This window comes from Nerophis ophidion, linkage group LG08 (genome assembly GCF_033978795.1).
Source record: "Nerophis ophidion isolate RoL-2023_Sa linkage group LG08, RoL_Noph_v1.0, whole genome shotgun sequence".
NCBI lineage: Eukaryota > Metazoa > Chordata > Actinopteri > Syngnathiformes > Syngnathidae > Nerophis > Nerophis ophidion.
In genome coordinates, this window is record NC_084618.1 from 51,837,233 (window position 1) to 51,858,685 (window position 21,453).

Genomic DNA, 21,453 nt, shown 5'->3' on the forward strand with positions numbered 1-21,453 from the left:
TTGCTACTGATGATGCAGAGATAAAACGGAAGTTGCGTGTTTGTGATGCAGAATACACCTGTGCAACATGGTCATGGATGCCACCCAGCGCCATCATGCGAAGTGTATGCATTGCCATCTGGAGCGCCTCGACACCCTCTGAGGTAGAGCGATTCACAGACCAGTAAGACATGAGGAACATCAGGTTCACTGAAGGAGGGAATAACAGAAAAACAATGAGGAGGAAATAAGGAGAGGAGACCCCTAGGGGTTGCTGCGGTTATTCCTACCTGGCGTTGGGAACTTGGGAGCATCTCTGAAGCCTCCATACTCTTCTTCATAAGAGCCAGCTAGCTGCTGGAAGCAGCGGTAAGCCACATCAGGGGCCAAGGGAGGACTGTCACCTGCTTTTGCAGCCACAGTTGTGCCTTTTTTCAGAGCTTCAAGGATCCTGTCCCCACTGGACTCCAGGTTCGAACGATAATTCTGCCACTGAGCAAACCAGAACAACAGCAGTAATCTAAAGTGACAGTACTACCATGAGCTACACCTTTGTACCTGTTCCATGATTCTGGTGAGGATTGTCTTAAAGCCAGGTCTGCTTCCACGGTCTCTGGGTGGAAAGTAGGTGCCTCCGAGGAAAGGACGCAGATTAGGAGTTAACCAAACACTCATGGGCCACCCTCCACCTCCACTTGTTGCCTGGAAACATTAGAAAACCCACAAACTATAACAAATGTCTTGCAGAGATGCATCCACAAAGATGTACAAAGTACCTGTACGAAGGTCATGTACACCTTGTCAACATCTGGTCTCTCTTCTCGGTCTACTTTAATACAGACAAAGTTGTCATTGAGGATTTTGCCAATGTCCTCGTCCTCGAAAGATTCCCGCTCCATAACATGGCACCAGTGGCATGTTGAGTAGCCCACTAAAGGTCAAAGATCAGAATAACAACAGGTCAGTGACAACCTGTATGAATAAATGGACAATTGACTAAATGTTCTTTATTAATTAAGGTGAAAGTTAACAAGCTATAGATCAATTATTTCTACAAATGTATATTTTAAATGGCAGTTCTTGGAACGCCTACTGCCCAATGCATTTAACACTTTTTGGACATTTAACATTTTTGAGACCGCAAACTAGTTTAGACTGAAGCAGCAGCGGCACTGCTGGTTTGAACAAAGTAGTGAATTCTCTTCTCATTACCTCTACACTATTAAACAAATCATCCATCTGTCTTTTTCTACCACTTGTGCCTCAATTCCACAAAATTAACAGCAATAATGATCAATTAACTGATTATCGTGCTTAAAATGACAAATTATGAAATAGCGCCAATTAGTGTTCTCCCAATACCGGTACCAAAACTTGATGCTTTTCAAAATAAAGGGGACAACAAAAAATGTATTTTAATAAAAAATATTATAATACATGAAAAATATGGTTCCTTATTGCACTCAAAGAACAATTGTCAGAAAATGAACATAACATGAACATAAAAGGCATTAAACACATTGGGCTGTTCTTGATGCAATCGAAGAAAAACAATTCTGTATATTACATATAGCCTGCCATAATCTAGGATTAAGTTGAATTAGAATGCCATAGTTGATTAACAATTTATTAAATGCTTCATGACTATTGTTGCCACTCTTGGTCTGTGCTTTAAGACAAATAAAATAATTAGTAAACACTCAAATCAATACTATAACTAAAAGTACACAGAAAAAACCTGTAGCAGGTAAAACACAGATTATAGCAATTTGTAACAAAATGCAGTCATTTTACTTGAATTGATTTGCACTATGTGGGTCGGTTTGGACTCCATTAATATTTGGCATTAAGCCAAGCAGCTGTGTGCGTGTCTACATATCTGTATGTGCATAGCAGGAGAGGTAGTTAACTACATTACCCTTAAAAACTATTGCAGGTCTGGATTATTGTTATTTAAATGTTTACCTAAGTTTGAAGCCCATGTGGTCTTGCCATATTTGGCGAAGAAAAGCTTTACCTTGATCGATAGTTTTGAAGCCCAAATACCTCCATATTGCGCTTCACACACCCTCTTTATTAAACAGTGTAATTGCCTTTGAAGTTTGGTTCTTTTATGAATTTATTATGTGTCTACTGAAAGTGTGACCAAATCTGCTGGGTCAAAAGTATACATACAGCAAGATACATTATCAATTTTGGTTATATAGAGAAGTTAAACGCCAATCAAATGAGCTTCATGGCATGGCCTCTTAACTTCATGTGAGTGATTATGATTGACGACACCTGTTGACTTCTCTGAGCCCATTTAAATAGGGCTCATGTGATGAAGACATCAGAATCGGTTACAAACAATGGGAAAGTCCAAGGAACTCAGCACAGATCAGAAAAAACTAATCATTGACTTGAACAGGTCAGGAAAGTCACCTGGAGCCATTTCAAAGCAGCTTAAAGCCCCAAGAGCAACTGTGCAGACAATTGTTTGTAAGTATAAAGTGCATGGCACAGTTTTGTCACTGCCACTATCAGGAAGAAAAACGCAAGCTATCACCTGCGGCTGAGAGAAAATTGGTCAGGATGATCAAGAGTCAACCGAAAACTACCAAAAAGCAGGTCTGCAATGAATTGGAATCTGCTGGAACACAGGTGTCAGTGTCCACAGTCAAGCGTGTTTTGCATCGTCATGGACTGAGAGGCTACCATGCAAGAAGGAAGCTTTTGCTCCAGAAGCGACACCTTAGGGCTTGTTTAAAGTTTGCTGCTGATCACATTGACAAAGATAAGACCTTCTGGAGGAAAGTTCTGTGGTCAGATCAAAAAAAAAATTTGCTGTTTCGCCACAATACCCAGCAATATGTTTGAAGGAGAAAAGTGAGAACACCATCCTATCGTCAAGCATGGTGGTGGTAGTATTATGCTCTTTTCCTGTTTTGCTGCCAATGGAACTGGTGTTTTACAGAGAGTAAATGGAACAATGAAAAAGGAGAATTACCTCCAAATTCTTCAGGACAACCTAAAATCATCAGCCCGGAGTTTGGGTCTTTGACGCAGTTGGGTGTTCCAACAGGACAATGACCCCAAACACATGTCAAAAGCAGTAATGGGATGGTTAAATTAGGCTAGAATTAAGGTTTTAGAATGGCCTTACCAAAGTCCTGACTTAAACCCCATTATGAACATGTGGACAATGCTGAAGAAACTAGTCCATGTCAGAAAACCAACAAATCTAGCTGAACTGCACCAATTTTGTCAAGAGGAGTGGTCCTAAATTCAACCAGAAGCTTGCCAAAAGCTTGTGGATGGCTACCAAAAGCTCCTTATTTGCAGTGAAACCTTCCAAGGGACATGTAACCAAATATTAACATTGTTGCATGTATACTTTTGACCCAGCAGATTTGGTGACATTTTCAGTAGACCCATAATAAATTCATAAAAGAGTCAAACTTCGTTAATGTATGAAAGTATGTGCTCCAATCACTCTATCCCAAAAAAATAAGTTGTAGAAATTATTGGAAACTCAAGACAGCCATGACATTATGTTCTTTTCAAGTGAATGTAAACTTTTGACGACTGTATACGAATGCACATATACCCGTCCTCTTAAAAGGGGTGGAGGGGTCGCACTAATATACAATTAAAACCTTAACCTTAACGCTAACCTAAGTCATAAATATAAATGATTTGAGGTGCTTACTAGATCTGTCACATCGCTATCTCTCTATCTGGCTGTGATATACCGCCCCCTTGGGCCCTATACAGATTTTATCGGTGAATTTTTAGAGATTGTCGCTGATCTCGTGACCGCAGAAAATATAATTATAATGTGGGATTTTAATATTCATATGAATACCCCGTCACACCCTCTGTGCGTGGCGCTCCAGACTATCAATGATAGCTTTAGTCTTACACAAATAATAAATGAACCTACGCATCGCAGCGGTAATACGATAAGAGCTAGTCTTTGTCCGGGGTGTCACCATCTCCAAAGTTTTGATACTCCTGTACACTAAAGTAATGTCCGATCATTACCATATAAAATTAGAAGTTTAGACTCATTGTCAACAAGCTAATAATAACCACTGCTTTAGCAGTCGCAACATTAATGCTGTCACAACTATGACTCTTTCTGGGCCTACTGCCTTCGGTAAAGGCGCCATTGCCAAATTATGTGGGCTCTATCGATAACCTCATTAACAACTTTAAAGATGCCCTGCACTAAGTTATTTATGGTATAGCACTGCTAAAGCTAAAAAAGGCCCCTAAAAAGCATACCCTCTTGTTTACAGAAGAAACTACAACTCATAAATTATCATGTAGAAAGCTGGAACGCAAATGTCGTGCAACTAAACTTGAGGTTTTCCATCAAGCACGGAGTGATAGTTTAATAACTTATAAACGCATGCTTACTTTAGCTAAAGCTAATTACTCCTCCAATCTCATCCACCTCAATAAAAACGATCCTAAATATTTGTTCAGTACAGTAGCATCACTAACCCAACAAGGGACTGTTTGTAATATTAGGACCATCAATGCTAAATAACACAAACGTATAATTTTCCTCTGGCACTGTTCCCTTAGCATTCTGGGACGGTATTGCTTGGTTGGAGGAGTGGCCGTGCCAGCAACTTGAGGGTTCCAGGTTCGATTCCTGCTTCCGCCATCCTCGTCACTGTTGTTGTGTCCTTGGGCAAGACACTATACCCACTTGCTCCCAGTGCCACCCACACTGGTTTATATGTAACTTAGACATTGGGTTTCACTATTTAAAAGCGCTTTGAGTCACTAGAGAAAAGTGCTATAAAAATATAATCACAAAAATATAATTCACTTCAAAAAAGCGGTTATCCATCCTCTGCTCATTAACCTAACCTCGATCCTGACCTCATGGTAAACTACCCACCTTCTCTTTATCTCGAAAACCCTTCAAAAAGTTGTTGCACCGAAGCTAAATGAACACTTAGCGTCTAACAATCTCTGTGAACCCTTTCAATCCGGTTTCAGGGCAAATCACTCTACGGAGACAGCCCTCACAAAAATGACTTATGATCTATTGCTAATTATAGATACAAAGTATAGTATCAGTTTTTGGTCAATACTACAGTGATTAGATCAATATGTTTTATCATCCCATGTTTTTGTTCGTTTTTGTTATTGTTTACAATTTCAGGAAAGTGGAAGTGCAAAAACCAAATTACTTAAATCAGAGAACAATAATAGTTTTTGTTTATGTTTATAACTTGGACTACCTACACCCTGTGTTTTTGGCTGATTATAATAACTAATAAATATGATTACATTGAATATGATAAAAAATTTAATCACTCAATGATCTTAAAAGTTTTTAGTATCGGCATTGATATGATCAATGGTAACCTTCTAACTACTTGGTATTTAATCGATACTTAAATTTGTAGTATCAGCCAAATCTGTGAAACAATAGAAAGTAACCAGATATTAACAGTAAATTAACAAGTAATAATAGTTTTGAGAAAATAATACAACCAAAAATTACACAATATCCCAGCAGCCAAACTTAGAGCCCGCCAGTATAATAATAGCTAAATAATTAATTTCTTACCTGATAAAAATATTGGTTTGTCTTCACTTCGTGCCTTGTTGAAGGCTTCCTGACCCCATGGATACCTGCAACAAGCTTGAGTCCATATCAGAAACATTTCAGAAATGTGGACCTATTTGTGGTTAAATAGTCCTCACCAGTCAACTGGGTTGTGCGCATGTTGTAGAAGGTAGGGTGACCTCTCTTTGGATAGCCTGTTTGTGTGTCGAGGTGGTGTGGGCGGCAGCCCTTCGCCTCCTGATGCCATGCTCATAAAGGGAAAGGATCTAAATTGCAGAACATTGTCACAATTTCTGGCACTCCTACCACCCGAATGCAGCTGAGATAGGCGACAGCACCCCCCGTTACCCCAAAAGGGACAAGCGGTAGAAAATGGATGAATGGATAGTTCTGTTAGAGCACATAATTTTTTAAAATAACTTTAATTCAAGTTTAACATGTCAGAGGAGGCCAAGATCCGTCCATCCATTTTTCCATCCATCCATTTGGAGCTGGAGCCTGTCCTGGCAAACCCATATTGACAAACATTTACAAACCCTGTTTCCATATGAGTTGGGAAATTGTGTTAAATGTAAATATAAACGGAATACAATGATTTGCAAATCCTTTTCAACCCATATTCAATTGAATGCAATACAAAGACAAGATATTTGATGTTCAAACTCATAAACTTTATTTTTTTTGCAAATAATAATTAACTTAGAATTTCATGGCTGCAACACGTGCCAAAGTAGTTGGGAAAGGGCATGTTCACCACTGTGTTACATCACCTTTTCTTTTAACAACACTCAATAAACGTTTGGGAACTGAGGAATCTAAGTGTTGAAGCTTTGAAAGTGGAATTCTTTCACATTCCTGTTTTATGTAGAGCTTCAGTCATTTAACAGTCCGGGGACTCCGCTGTCGTATTTTACGCTTCATATTCCGCTACACATTTTTGATGGGAGACAGGTCTGGACTGGAAAGTACCCGCACTGTTTTTTTATGAAGCCACGCTGTTGTAACACTTGTCTTGCTGAAATAAGTAGGGGCGTCCATGATAACGTTGCTTGGATGACAACATATGATGCTCCAAAACCTGTATGGACCTTTCAGCATTAATGGTGCCTTCACAGATGTGTAAGCTACCCATGCCTTGGGCACTAATACACCCCCATACCATCACAGATGCTGGCTTTTGAACTTTGCGCCTATAACAATCCGAATGGTTATTTTCCTCTTTGTTCTGGAGGACACCACGTCCTCTGTTTCCAAATATAATTTGAAATGTGGACTCGTCAGACCACAGAACACCTTTCCACTTTGCATCAGTCCATCTTAGGTGAACTCGGGCCCAGCCAAGCCGGCGGCGTTCCAGGATATTGTTGATAAATGGGTTTGGCTTTGCATAGTAGAGTTTTAACTTGCACTTACAGATGTAGCAACCAACTGACAGTGGTTTTAAGAAGTGTTCCTGAGCCCATATGGTGATATTCTTTACACACTGATGTCAGTTTTTGATGCAGTACCGCCTGAGGGATCAAAAGTCCGTAATATCATAGCTTACGTGCAGTGATTTCTCCAGATTTTCTGAACTTTTTGAGGATTTTACGGACCGTAGATGGTAAAATCCCTAAATTCCTTGCAACAGCTCGTTGAGAAATGTTTTTCTAAAACTGTTCGACAATTTGCTTACAATGTGGTGACCCTCAGCCCATCCTTGTTTGTGAATTACTTAGCATTTCATGGTAGCTGCTTTTATACCCAATCATGGCACACAACTTTTCCCAATCAGCCTGCACACCTGTGGGATGTTCCATATAAGTGTTTGATGATTATTCCTCAACTTTATCGCCACCTTTCCCAACTTCTTTGTCCCGTGTTGCTGGCATCAAATTCTAAAGTTAATGATTTGCAAAAAAAAAAAAAACGTTTATCTGTTTGAACATCAAATATCTTGTCTTTGTAGCATATTCAACTGAATATGGATTGAAAATGATTTGCAAATCATTGTATTCCGTTTATATTTACATCTAACACAACGTTCCAAATCATATGGAAACGGGGTTTGTAAAATAACCACACGTTTACTTTTTAGTTTGAGTACCCATTAGTCAAATGTATGTTTCAAACCATCCATTGCCTAAATCAGACATGATTGACGCTAACATAGTAATTGTAATATAATACAATGTCATTGTACTTAAGTAATATAACTACATAAGGGCTTGAGGGAAAACGCGTTTGCGTTCAGAGTTTAAGCTTTTCGGTTTCCGTAGCTGTCACCTACTGTACTGCAGTTGATACATGTGTCTTTCCCGTTGATAAATAACATGTTTGCCAATCTTTCTTCAAATAATAGTAATAATACCCTCCTTAAAGTGTCTGAACATTGATTATGAAGCATCAGATGGTTCCTCCTAATTAGGCCAAATTCAAACTACGCATTATTTTTCTGTAAAAAAACAGTATGTTATTGTAAACAACGTTTAAGGTCACCAATGAGCGATACAAACATTGTGCTAAACAAGATCATTACTTTCAGGTTTTGAAGAGAACATGGTTGTGCTGGATTGGACGCCGTATTTGGATATCCAACGAGTGTATTAATTTAAGTAATATGAATGGTGAGATGACGGCGCCATCATAATCACATATCAATAAGTACGTTGCCGTTAGCATTAGCAACCTAGCCGAGTCTCTTATTTTACCTGAGAGAATGAGTCGACAGCTGCGTACACGCCAAACTTGGTGGGAGAGGAAACAGTTGGAAAACTCGGATATTATGTCCTAAATTCCTTTTGTGAAGAGTGGTCGTGTCCCAGAAGGCTGCCGTGACATGAGGAGTAGACACCAAGCTGCTATTTATGGACGCTGAGCGACGCCATGCTAGTCTGAGCATCCTAAGCCACAAAGTGTGGTTGAAGAGGCAACAAACTAGTTTAGTTGTGCTCCAACTTCCAGGCAGGATTAGGGGAGACCTTGTTATGCCGTAAATGGACACGTGGTGTCGCGCAACATAAATGACGTCATCGTTGAACGAACACCTGACTGCATGTTAAGTTGACTGAAAATGAATTTAAACCTTTGCAACCATTATACTACTGGCTAAGTTTTCACATTCATAAATGTAAGGTTCTGAATACGAAACCTGTTTTTGTGCCTTTAAAAAAAAAAGAGTTTGAACTTTACTTCAAAACGCTATCTACCAAGAGCGGGGGTCTGCAACCTGCGGCTCTTGAGCCGCATGGAGCACTTTAGAGTTGCCCTAGTGGCTCCCTGTAGCTTTTTCAAAAATGCATAAAAAATGGAAAAAGATGAAAGTAAAAAATGTATTTTTTGTTTTAAAGGCCTACTGAAACCCGGCCACTACTACCGACCACGCAGTCTGATAGTTTATACATCAATGATGAAATATTAACATTGCAACACATGCCAATACGGCCGGTTTAGTTGACTTAATTGCAATTTAAAATTTCCCGCGGAGTTTCTTGTTGAAAACGTCACGGAATGGTGACGCGTGCGCATGACGTCACGGACTGTCAGGAAATATTAACTCAGCACCAGTTACGGCTAAAAGTCGTCTCTTTTCATCGCATAATTACACATTAATTTGGACATCTGTGTTGCTGAATCTTTTGCAATCTGTTCATTTAATAATGGAGACTATAAAGAACAATTCTGTTGGTGGAAAGCGGTGTATTGCAGCTGTCTTTAGCCCCGAGACACAGACAGTGTTTTTTTGTTTTTAACACAGAGCGGTCAAGCGAACATGTTTTTCTTCGTCAACCAGCATGTTTTTGGATGGGAAAATTGTGATATATATCTTACCGGAGACATCATTGGATTATTCGTCCTCCTGCAGTAGCTGTTTAAAAGGCAGCTGTGAGCTTGGCTCCTCGGCTTCTCTCTGAGACACTGCGTGTTCACCGCAGCCATCCGTCCTTGAGGTATGTCTTTACAATCTCACTAAAACACTATTAAAACAATAAGAAGATAAGGGATCTTCCAGAATTATCATAGTAAATATGTCTAATTACATCTGAAACACTCACACAGCTGCCGCCCGGAGCGATCGCTTTTTATTTTATTGTATTATTTTTTTTTGTAGTCCTTTGCTATCAATATCATCATCCACGAATCTTTCATCCTCGCTCAAATTAATGGGGAAATTGTTGTTTTCTCGGTCCGAATAGCTCTTGCTGTTGGTGGCTCCCATTAAAAACAATATGAGGATGTGAGGAGCCCTCCCCCTTGTGACGTCATCGTCTGCGACTTCCGGTAAAGGTGAGGCTTTTTTATCAGCACCAAAAGTTGCGAACTTTATTGTCGATGTTCTCAACAAAATCCTTTTAGCAAAAATATGGCAATATCGCAAAATGATCAAGTATGACACATAGAATGGACCTGCTATCCCCGTTTATATAATAAAATCTCCTTTCAGTAGGCCTTTAATATGGTTTCTGTAAGAGGAAAAACATGACACAAACCTCCTTAATTTTTTATAAAGCACAATGTTTGTATTAAACATGCTTCACTAATTCAAGTATTTGGCGAGCGCCGTTTCGTCCTACTAATTTTGGCGGTCTTTAAACTCACTGTGGTTTGTTTACATGTAAAACTTTCTCAGATTTTTAGGACGTGTTTTACGCTACTTCTTTTTCTGTTTCATTTTGTCAACCAAACTTTTAATGTTGTGCGTGAATGCACAAAGGTGAGTTTTGTTGATGTTATTGACTTGTGTGGAATGCTAATCGGACATATTTGGTCCCTGCATGACTGCAAGCTAATTGATGATAACATGCTATTTAGGCTAGCTATATGTACACATTGCATAATTATGCCTCATTTGTAGCTATATTTGAGCTCATTTAGTTTCCTTTAAGTCCTCCTAATTAAATGTATATCTCATGACACACTATCTGTATGTAATATGGCTTTTAAATTTGTTTTGCGGCTCCAGACAGATTTGTTTTTGCATTTTTTGTCCAATATGGCTCTTTCAACATTTTGGGTTGCCGACCCTTGACCTAGAGCAACCAAAACGCTGTGAAAACTACAACGCTATGCTCCAAATTTGAAAAAAAATGTGTGAGCCTATAACTATATACATTATTTATATATATATATATATATATATATATATATATATATATATATATATTTACACACAATAGGTCGGGAAAAAAAACACAAGAGGCTTTATCATCCTACAAGCGTGTTTCGCAGGTTAGAATCAGGGGATTCTATTTTACTTGTTTCAATTGTCCTTCTTACTTAATATTTTCATATGTTTGTAAATGTTGAACTTTCTAAAGGTATATGAAAAAAAATGTTATGTTGACTATACAGGATGTACAGTGTATAGGATGTCTAAAACTAACCAACAATAAATAAAAAAATCAAATGGAATATCCATTGTTTTACGTATGCAGTAGCTCGAGCCGCGATAGTCAAGTCATATTGAATAGTTGGGAATACAACATTAAATATTGTGTTATTTAGTAATATTAATTATGTTTAATACTATGTATCAATAAAATCATTATTTTTTTATACGGATTAACCTGTATTATTATATATTTTAAGCTTTGTTCTAGAGCAGTGGTCTTCAATGTGAGTCCATGACTTTATTTTAAGTATTATTTTATATTCCCCACACCAGTGGTTCTCAAACTTTTTTCACCAAGTATCACCTCAGAAAAAAACTTCGCTCTCCAAGTACCACTATAATGACCAACAATAAAATACAGTAGCAAAGTAGGCCTAAGTTTTCAATTAAAAAAAAAAAAAAGCAGAGCTTTTACTTAACAAGTGTATTCAAGATTTTTGGCCACTGTAACATTACACACAGTCTGAATAGTAACACTGTGTTTAAATATAGGAAAATAAAAGACTGTACTTTAACCAAGTAATTATTTGGTGCACCACGAGATGGAGCCAGCGAATCACAATTTTTCCACAAATTAAAATGTTTTCAAATGCACATTAACACTGATCCAACAATTTTATTAATGTACAGTATTTATGTTAGCATTTAAGATATCTTGCAATTAGGGCTCGAGTTGCCAGCTTGCTAATTACGTTCTAGTTGTCAGCTAGCGACTAGCGTGTCAGTTGTCAGCTAGCGATTAGCGTTCTAGTTGCCAAATAGCTGTTAGTGGTGCTATACAATATTATTTGAAAATATTAGGATTGCACAATAACAAGGTACCTTTAGGACCAGTTTATTTAAAACACAAGTTTTTACAAAACATAATTAGTGCGTACCATCTCTATCCCTCTATTAGTTTTGGAATCCTTGGCAAGAAAAAAATGAAGACCCCTGTATACAGCACAGGTTTTAAACTCAATCAGAATCAGAATAGTTTTTATTGCCATTGTTTGAGAACGGTTTCACAAACTAGGAATTGTTCTTGGTGCAATTGTGCAACATAGAAAACATATTAGACAGAATAGGTAATAAGATGAGCAGCTATCAGATCTTGTTCTAGTTCATGTGTCTGATGGCCGAGGGGAAAATAACTGTTCATGTGGCAGGAGGTGTGGGTCTGAATGGACCGTAGTCTCCTGCCTGAGGGGAGAGCGGAGAATAGTTTGTGCCCAGGGTGACAAGATTCAGCTGTTATCTGACCCACACGCCTCCTGGTCCTGGAGGAGAACAGGTCCTGGAGGGATGGGAGCTTGCAGCCAATCACCTTCTCAGTAGCACGTACCATGGGCTGCAGTCGATACTTATCCTGGACTGTGGCGCCGGAGAACCACACGGTGATGGAGGAGGTAAGGATGGACTCTATGATGGCTGAATAAAACTGCTCCAGCATTTTGGTCGGCAACTAAGTTTCCTTAGCTGCCGCAGGGAGTACATCCTCTGCTGGGCCTTCTTGATGAGGGAGCTGATGGTCGCCTTCCACTTGAGGTCTTGGGTAATGGTGGTGCCCAAGAAACGGAAGGAGTCCACAATGGAGACGGGGGTGGGAGAGTCAATCATGGTGAGGGGGGATGGTGGGGCTGTGACTTTCCTGAAGTCCATGATTATCTCCACTGTTGTCTGGGCGTTCAGCTACAGGTTGTTGAGGCTGCACCAGGACGCCAGCCGGTCCACCTCTCTCCTGTAGGCGGACTCATTGCCGCCGTCAGCAGCTTTACCGACTGGTGACTGGAGGTGCAGCATTTGTATAAAGGGAGAAGAGCCAGGGGGAAAGTACACAGCCCTGAGGAGTACCAGTGTTAGTGGTTCGACTGTCTGAGACAATGTTCCCCAGCCACATGTGCTGTCTTCGGTCTGTCAGGAAGTCATAGATCCAACTGCAGAGGGAGTCGGGCATGCTGAACTGGTAGAGCTTGTCTTGTAGCTGTCCAGGGAGGATGTTTTGAAGGCAGAGCTAAAGTCCACAAAAATAATCTTCGCATAGGTTCCTGGGGAGTACAGATGCTCCAGGATGAAGTGGAGGGCCAGGTTCACTGCATCATTCCAAGATGGCGGCGCCCGGACGGGCTGCGCTCTCGAGGAGCTCCTGCTAAAGATGGAACATTTGGCAGAAATACCGGACAATTCCACAAACTTTATGGCTGGCTCACATCGTGGTCACTCCGTGATCACGTACGACCGCCAGACACTTCTGGATGTGGACATATCGGGCCGTTTTGGACCGATAGACACTTGCGTGCTAGACTTGCTAACTAGCATGGGAATACATCGGCGGCTACATCCAGCGGCCTGTGAAGCAGGGGAGTCTAGTAGCAGCGGGGGCCGTCTACGGAGCAGACGCCAGCGGTGTGATCGGAAACGCGGATGCCGAGCGGGGCTAAAAACAAAGCAGAAGGCTAATCCCCACAGAACACCACTTTCCTCCATCCCGAAGACGGATTTAGATGGAAAATGCGAGACTACTGGTCTGGGTAAGGAGTCAGTTAAATTAGAACAAGTTTTTTCTGCTTTGAGTGTTTCAGAGTTGGACATGTGTTTTACTGAGGTGGCTAACTATGATGCGTGCAGTTTATCAAAGCAACAAACAAACAATCGGAAAATCCCCGTTACTGAGGTGGCTAACCATGATGCGTGCAGTTTATCAAAGCAACAATCAAACAATCGGAAAATTCCTGTCGTATCAATTCCTAGATATGGTCGTAACTATACTAAATGCACTGGGCATAATAAACACAACATTATTAATATTGTTAGTACGGATAATTTGATCAAAAACTCCCTAAAACAGCCCACTACCTATAATATAGGTTTTTTAAACATAAGATCATTGTCTCCTAAAACGTTGTTAGTTAATGATATTATCAGAGACAACAATCTTAACGTCATCGGTCTCAGCGAAACCTGGCTTAAACCAAACGACTTTTTTGCGCTAAATGAGGCATGTCCTCCTAACTTTACACATGCGCATATTGCCCGTCCGCTCAAAAGGGGTGCGGGGGTTGCACTAATATACAACGAAAACTTTAACCTTAGTCCTAACATAAATAATAAATATAAATCGTTTGAGGTGCTTACTATGAGGTCTGTCACACCGCTGCCTCTACACCTGGCTGTTATCTACCGCCCCCCAGGGCCCTATTCGGACTTTATTAATGAATTCTCAGAGTTCGTTGCTGATCTAGTGACACACGCCGATAATATAATCATAATGGGGGACTTTAATATCCATATGAATACCCCATCGGACCCACCGTGCGTAGCGCTCCAGACTGTAATTGATAGCTGTGGTCTCACACAAATAATAAATGAACCCACGCATCGCAACGGTAATACGATAGACCTAGTGCTTGTCAGGGGCATCACCGTTTCCAAAGTTACGATACTCCCGTATACTAAAGTATTGTCTGATCATTACCTTATAAAATTCGAGGTTCAGACGCATGTTCGTCAAACTAATAATAATAATAACTGCTATAGCAGCCGCAACATTAATACGGCCACAACGACAACTCTTGCTGACCTACTGCCCTCGGTAATGGCACCATTCCCAAAGTATGTGGGCTCTATTGATAACCTCACTAACAACTTTAACGACGCCCTGCGCGAAACCATTGATAACATAGCACCGCTAAAGTTAAAAAAGGCTCCAAAAAAGCGCACCCCGTGGTTTACAGAAGAAACTAGAGCTCAGAAATTATTATGTAGAAAGCTGGAACGCAAATGGCGCACGACTAAACTTGAGGTGCACCATCAAGCATGGAGTGATGGTTTAATAACTTATAAACGCATGCTTACCTTAGCTAAAGCTAAATATTACTCAAATCTCATCCACCGTAATAAAAACGATCCTAAATTTTTGTTTAGTACGGTAGCATCGCTAACCCAACAAGGGACTCCTTCCAGTAGCTCAACCCACTCAGCTGATGACTTTATGCAATTCTTTAGTAAGAAAATTGAAGTCATTAGAAAGGAGATTAAAGACAATGCGTCCCAGCTACAACGGGGTTCTATTAACACTGACACGATTGTATATACGGCGAATACTGCCCTCCAAAATAGTTTCTCTCGTTTTGAGGAAATAACATTAGAGGAATTGTTACAACGTGTAAATGGAATAAAACAGACAACATGTTTACTTGACCCTCTTCCTGGGAAACTGATCAAGGAGCTCTTTGTATTATTAGGTCCATCAGTGCTAAATATTATAAACTTATCACTCTCCTCGGGCACTGTTCCCCTAGCATTCAAAAAAGCGGTTATTCATCCTCTTCTTAAAAGACCTAACCTCGATCCTGACCTCATGTTAAATTACCGACCGGTGTCTCACCTTCCCTTTATTTCAAAAATCCTTGAAAAAATTGTTGCGGAGCAGTTAAATGAACACTTAGCGTCTAACAAGCAATGTGAAACCTTTCAATCCGGTTTCAGGGCAAATCACTCCACGGAGACAGCCCTCGCAAAAATGACTAATGATCTATTGCTAACGATGGATTCTGATGCGTCATCTATGTTGCTGCTCCTCGATCTTAGCGCTGCTTTCGATACCGTCGATCATAATATTTTATTAGAACGTATCAAAACACGAATTGGTATGTCAGACTTAGCCCTGTCTTGGTTTAACTCTTATCTTACTGATAGGATGCAGTGTGTCTGCCATAAGAATGTGACCTCGGACTACGTTAAGGTAACGTGTGGAGTTCCCCAGGGTTCGGTCCTTGGCCCTGCACTCTTCAGCATCTACATGCTGCCGCTAGGTGACATCATACGCAAATACAGTATTAGCTTTCACTGTTATGCTGATGACACCCAACTCTACATGCCCCTAAAGCTGACCAACACGCCGGATTGTAGTCAGCTGGAGGCGTGTCTTAATGAAATTAAACAATGGATGTCCGCTAACTTTTTGCAACTCAACGCCAAAAAAACGGAAATGCTGATTATCGGTCCTGCTAGACACCGAACTCTATTTAATAATACAACTCTAACATTTGACAACCAAACAATTAAACAAGGCGACACGGTAAAGAATCTGGGTATTATCTTCGACCCAACTCTCTCCTTTGAGGCACACATTAAAAGCGTTACTAAAACGGCCTTCTTTCATCTCCGTAATATCGCTAAAATTCGCTCCATTCTGTCCATTAAAGACGCTGAGATCATTATCCATGCGTTTGTTACGTCTCGCCTCGACTACTGTAACGTATTATTTTCGGGTCTCCCCATGTCTAGCATTAAAAGATTACAGTTGGTACAAAATGCGGCTGCTAGACTTTTGACAAGAACAAGAAAGTTTGATCACATTACGCCTGTACTGGCTCACCTGCACTGGCTTCCTGTGCACTTAAGATGTGACTTTAAGGTTTTACTACTTACGTATAAAATACTACACGGTCTAGCTCCATCTTATCTTGCCGATTGTATTGTACCATATGTCCCGGCAAGAAATCTGCGTTCAAAGGACTCCGGCTTATTAGTGATTCCCAAAGCCCAAAAAAAGTCTGCGGGCTATAGAGCATTTTCCGTTCGGGCTCCAGTACTCTGGAATGCCCTCCCGGTAACAGTTCGCGATGCCACCTCAGTAGAAGCATTTAAGTCTAACCTTAAAACTCATTTGTATACTCTAGCCTTTAAATAGACTCCCTTTTTAGACCAGTTGATCTGCCGTTTCTTTTCTTTTTCTTCTATGTCCCACTCTCCCGTGTGGAGGGGGTCCGGTCCGATCCGGTGGCCATGTACTGCTCGCCTGTGTATCGGCTGGGGACATCTCTGCGCTGCTGGTCCGCCTACGCTTGGGATGGTTTCCTGCTGGCTCCGCTGTGAACGGGACTCTCGCTGCTGTGTCTTAGATCCGCTCGACATCCATTGCTTTCCTCCTCTCTAAGGTTCTCATAGTCATCATTGTCACCGACGTCCCACTGGGTCATTATTGTCACCAATGTCCCACTGGGTGTGAGTTTTCCTTGCCCTTATGTGGGCCTACCGAGGATGTCGTGGTGGTTTGTGCAGCCCTTTGAGACACTAGTGATTTAGGGCTATATAAGTAAACATTGATTGATTGATTGATCATCCACAAACCTGTTGGCTCTGTCGGCGAACTACAGTGGGTACAGGAGGGCGGCGGTGATGTCCTTGAGGTGGGGCAGGACCAAGCGCTCAAAGGACTTCATGACCACAGACATCTGCGCAACCGGCCTGTAGTCATTGAGTCCTGTGATCCGTGCTTTCTTGGGGACAGGGACAATGGTGGAGGTCTTAAAGCAGGACGGCACGCGGCATAGCTCCAGAGAGGTGTTAAAAATGTCAGTGAAGACAGGAGCCAACTGATCCGCGCAGTGTCTGAGGGTGGAGGGGGGAGACACTATCCGGCCCGGGGGCCTTCCGTGTGTTCAGCTTCAAGAACTGCCGGCGTACATCCTCCTGTTGGATGGAGAGGGCCTTTAAAGTCCTGTGATGTTCTTTGGAGTCCTTTGATGTCCTTGTAGTCCTTTAAATCCTTTAATGGAGTGCTGGCATTGCTGGATGCCACATTTGGACGACCACATCAACATTTTATGTGGCCTGCTAAGGGCTGTAAATAAAGTTTGTCTATAAGGCAATTCATCTTTCCTAAATTCCTGTATTTCAATTTTAACAGCAGATATTTTTAATTCTTTTTTAAATGCAACAAATTATACCAAGTATTTTCTTTGTCATCGAAACATTTTTTTGAATTAATTCTACAGTACCGTAGTAAGGGTATTCATATGGCTCCGTTCTACACGGTTTACCCGACACATGAAACCTGACAAATTAATTTAATGAAGCCATTATACCTTTTTATGGTTTCCCAAATATAAGTGGCCCTCTGAAAGCAGCTGTAATTGTGATGTGGCCCATGGTCAACATGAGTTTGACACCCGTGTTCTGGAGGCCCAAATTGGGATTTTTTTTTTTTTATTTAATATTTTTTTTACATTTGAAGAAAATAGGTGTACTTCACAATTTTACATGAAAAATAAATATATTGCATGAAAAACATGGCTGCACCTTAACCCAATAGTCAGCATGTCAGAATCACGGACAGGCTTTCTATGTGGGTTCATTATAATTGTGTATTTAAAACCGTATGTGCATATGTCATGTAATTCAAATTGGACAAGCAGTTATTGGAAGGATGAAATTGACCAATGTTGCAACTTATGTCATTGTAAAAACTTATTTTTCATAAATTAAATTAAATTCCTTTATTCTTGTAATACATATTATTTTATATCTGTTGTTTATTTTCAGTCTGGCTTGACTATACTTAATTTTCCAATATTTTTACATTTTAATACCAAGCCCTTAATAAATATGTATGGAAAGTGATGTGAAAAAACAACAACTCGTTTTTGTTCTCATTCGAGACCATGTGATCTCTTGTCTTTATTCTGCTGAAAAATGCCTGTGTTTTGTCAGCTTTAAACTGTATGCATGGATATATGGAAAAGTAAGTGTTGAACTTTAATAACAATCGCTAACAAGCAAACAGTTTTTACTCCTGTATATATTAATTTCAATGCCGACAATGAACTTTACTATCACATGTTATTGTTTCCTTTCCACACTAGAACACGGTAATATGTGAACATATTACGCACAAGAACACAGGTAGTAAACAAGCTATCAGGTTTTTTTCAAAACTCTATCAGACAGGGCTAAAATCTGCTTCTTCCTACTCCTTTTCGGACATATTGAATTGTGCAAATGTAAATATAAGACATTTCTTAATGTTACCTAATTCAGCATGTTTCAGATGAACTAACCCAGGGTTCCCTCCGGGTACTCCGGCTTCTTCCCATCTCCAAAGACATGCACCTGGGGATAGGTTGATTGGCAACACTAAATTGGCCCTAGTGTGTGAATGTTGTCTGTCTATCTGTGTTGGCCCTGCAATGACGTGTACCCCGCCTTCCGCCTGATTGTAGCTGAAATAGGCTCCAGCGCCCCTTGCAGACCCGAAGGGAAAAAGCGGTAGAAAAATGGATGGATGGATGGATGGATAATCCATTCCCATTACCATTTTGCTAAACGCTATGAGGACTGCATGCAAAACTAAAATTAATTGACGCAATGTATCCTACCAAGCATCTTCCAGTAGTTGTTTTTTGGATCACATTCCAAAAATGAGGTCTGCTCAAACACGGTAACATTTTTAAAGGGGAACATTATCACCAGACCTAAGTAAGCGTCAATAAATACCTTGATGTTGCAGAAAATAGACAATGTATTTCTTTAACCGATTTCCGAACTCTAAATGGGTGAATTTTGGCGAATTAAACGCCTTTCTGTTTATCAGTCTTGTAGCAATGACGTCAGAACGTGACGTCACCGAAGTAATACAGCCGCCGTTTTCACATTACAAACACGGGGTCTCAGCTCTGTTATTTTCCGCTTTTCCGACTATTTTTTGGAACCTTGGATACATCATGCCGTGCAGTGTGTTGTCGGAGGGTGTAACAACACTAACAGGGATGGATTCAAGTTGCACCACTGGCAAGAAATCTGCCGCCAGACCCCATTGAATGTGCCAGAGTGTCTTCACATTTTACCGGCGGTGCTAAGGCAGACATGGCACAGAGATGTATGGATAACCTGCAGATGCATTAGCAACGATAAAGTCAACACAATCACGAAGGTGAGTTTTGTTGATGTTATTGATTTATGTGCTAATCAGACATATTTGGTTGCGGCGTGACTGCCAGCTAATCGATGCTAACATGCTACGCTAATCGATGCTAATATGCTATTTACGCTAGCTGTATGTACATTTGAAACTAGATACCCACAATTAATGCGAAACAAACACTTACCAATCGACGGATTTAAGTTGCTCCAGTGTCACAAGATGCGAAAGTCCTGATCGTTTGGTCCGCACATTTTACCGGCGATGCTAATAAGGCAGCCATGCTATGGGCCACTTCATTAGGTACACCCATGCTATGGCCGAATAGCGTCAATAGCTATTCGCTCAATAGCTTCAGTTTCTTCTTCATATTCATTTTCGCTATCTGCCTCCATACTCCGACCATCTGTTTCAATACATGTGTAATCTGTTGAATAGCTTAAGCCGCTGAAATCCGAGTCTGAATCTGAGCTAATGTCGCTATATCTTGCTGTGCTATTCGCCATTGTTTGTTTACATTCGCAGCACTGTATGACGTCACAGGGAAATGGACAGTCGCATCGCAAATAGCGAAAATCGAGCACTTTAAAGGTTTTTTTAGGGATATTCCGGGAGATGTAAAATTTTGAAAAAAACTTCGAAAAATAAAACAAGCCACTGGGAACTGATTTCTATTGTTTTCAACCCTTTTGAAAATGTGATAATGTTCCCCTTTAACTGTTTTCTGAGTGTCAATGACTCTTATTGTGTAGGAACATGTTATAACTTGAAAATTAAACAGACTAACACGCAAAATTTGAACAGGAAAATGGACATCCATAATTCCAATGTATCCTTCAGATTCGGATAAAGACCTTTTCTAAAATTTGGTGGAAGTCCACTTGTAGCAATGCGAAGTTAACAAAGATCACAAATGATTACTTCACCTCTGGTTCTTCAGCGATCCAAGCCTTCCTCTTTTTTGGGGCCCCGTCACTGATACGTCTCAGTACATCCTCTTCACTCTTTGGTCTGATGAAGGCGAAGGCCACTCCACCTTGTTTTTGCCACAACCTTTGAGCTGCATCTGCCGAGTGAGAGCTTCCAGAATGCCATGCTCTCCTTTTAGGGGACCTGACCAAACCAGAGCTTTCAGCGGAAGACTTACTTGCTTCTGATGTCTCGCAGCACACGTTATACTGGAAACGCACTGATTCACACTCGGAGTGTGAGCTGCGTGTGCGGGGGAACACTTGAGAGGAGTGGATTGTGGAAGGCGCGAAAGGTAATATGGTTGAAAGGGATTTTTGTGGACTAGGGTAAAGCAGACCTGTCCTCCTGCGTCTTACTTCCTTCGTCCTTCTGTCACCCTCCTGGTCCTTTGGATTTGATGATTTTTGGAATTGGTCATTAATTCTCTCTTTCTTATGTTCCTTTCTCTTGGTCAGAGCCTCCTCCAGTTCAGTCTCCAGGTTGTTAACATCCTCAGTTATCTGGGTGACGCGGTCGAACTGAGACAGCAGGGCGTTGACGCATGGCAGCAGGTGGTCCAGGAAGGGCTGGACGTCAAAGCCTTGCTCAGAAATTGTCGAGTCTTCAGACATGGTAGAAAGCGATGATGACAGCGGACGAGGTGAAGAGAAGGAAGGAGACGAGCGTGGCAAGTGAGAAGTCGGCGGGGAGGAAAACAGAGAGGAGAGACGGGATTCTTGGGAAGCCCTGGAAGGAGGAACGTCCATGCCTTCAAACTTCACCCTGTGCCTGAACTGGAACGGAAAAGAAACAAGCACTATTTACATCATGGGTGTCAAACGTACGGCTTGAGGGCCGGATCAGGCCCGTGAACAGGTCTTATCCGGCCCGTGG

General features: G+C 40.9%; 2 protein-coding genes across 4 annotated transcripts in view; both read right to left on the minus strand.

Moving 5' to 3' along the window:
* Positions 1 to 8,559, minus strand: part of spata20 (spermatogenesis associated 20) — a 73,169-nt gene extending 64,610 nt beyond the window's left edge. The window contains exons 1-7 of one of the 3 annotated variants that reach the window (XM_061908863.1): positions 8,245 to 8,555; positions 5,692 to 5,820; positions 5,555 to 5,619; positions 756 to 910; positions 538 to 681; positions 270 to 471; positions 59 to 189 (exon numbers count right to left, since the gene is read on the minus strand). In XM_061908863.1, the coding sequence (XP_061764847.1) occupies positions 59 to 189; positions 270 to 471; positions 538 to 681; positions 756 to 910; positions 5,555 to 5,619; positions 5,692 to 5,820; positions 8,245 to 8,435 (1,017 nt within the window). In that variant the 5' untranslated portion in view covers positions 8,436 to 8,555. Of the gene's footprint in view, positions 1 to 58; positions 190 to 269; positions 472 to 537; positions 682 to 755; positions 911 to 5,554; positions 5,630 to 5,691; positions 5,821 to 8,244 lie in introns of all 3 variants that reach the window. The other 2 variants (XM_061908864.1, XM_061908865.1) reach the window with 2 other exon arrangements.
* A 9,784-nt stretch (positions 8,560 to 18,343) lies between these two features.
* The window catches only part of pkd1b (polycystic kidney disease 1b), a 78,389-nt gene continuing 75,279 nt past the window's right edge, over positions 18,344 to 21,453 (minus strand). The window contains exon 40 of the mRNA XM_061909825.1: positions 18,344 to 21,353. Coding sequence (XP_061765809.1) covers positions 20,526 to 21,353 — 828 coding nt within the window. The 3' untranslated portion in view covers positions 18,344 to 20,525. The remainder of the gene's footprint in view (positions 21,354 to 21,453) is intronic.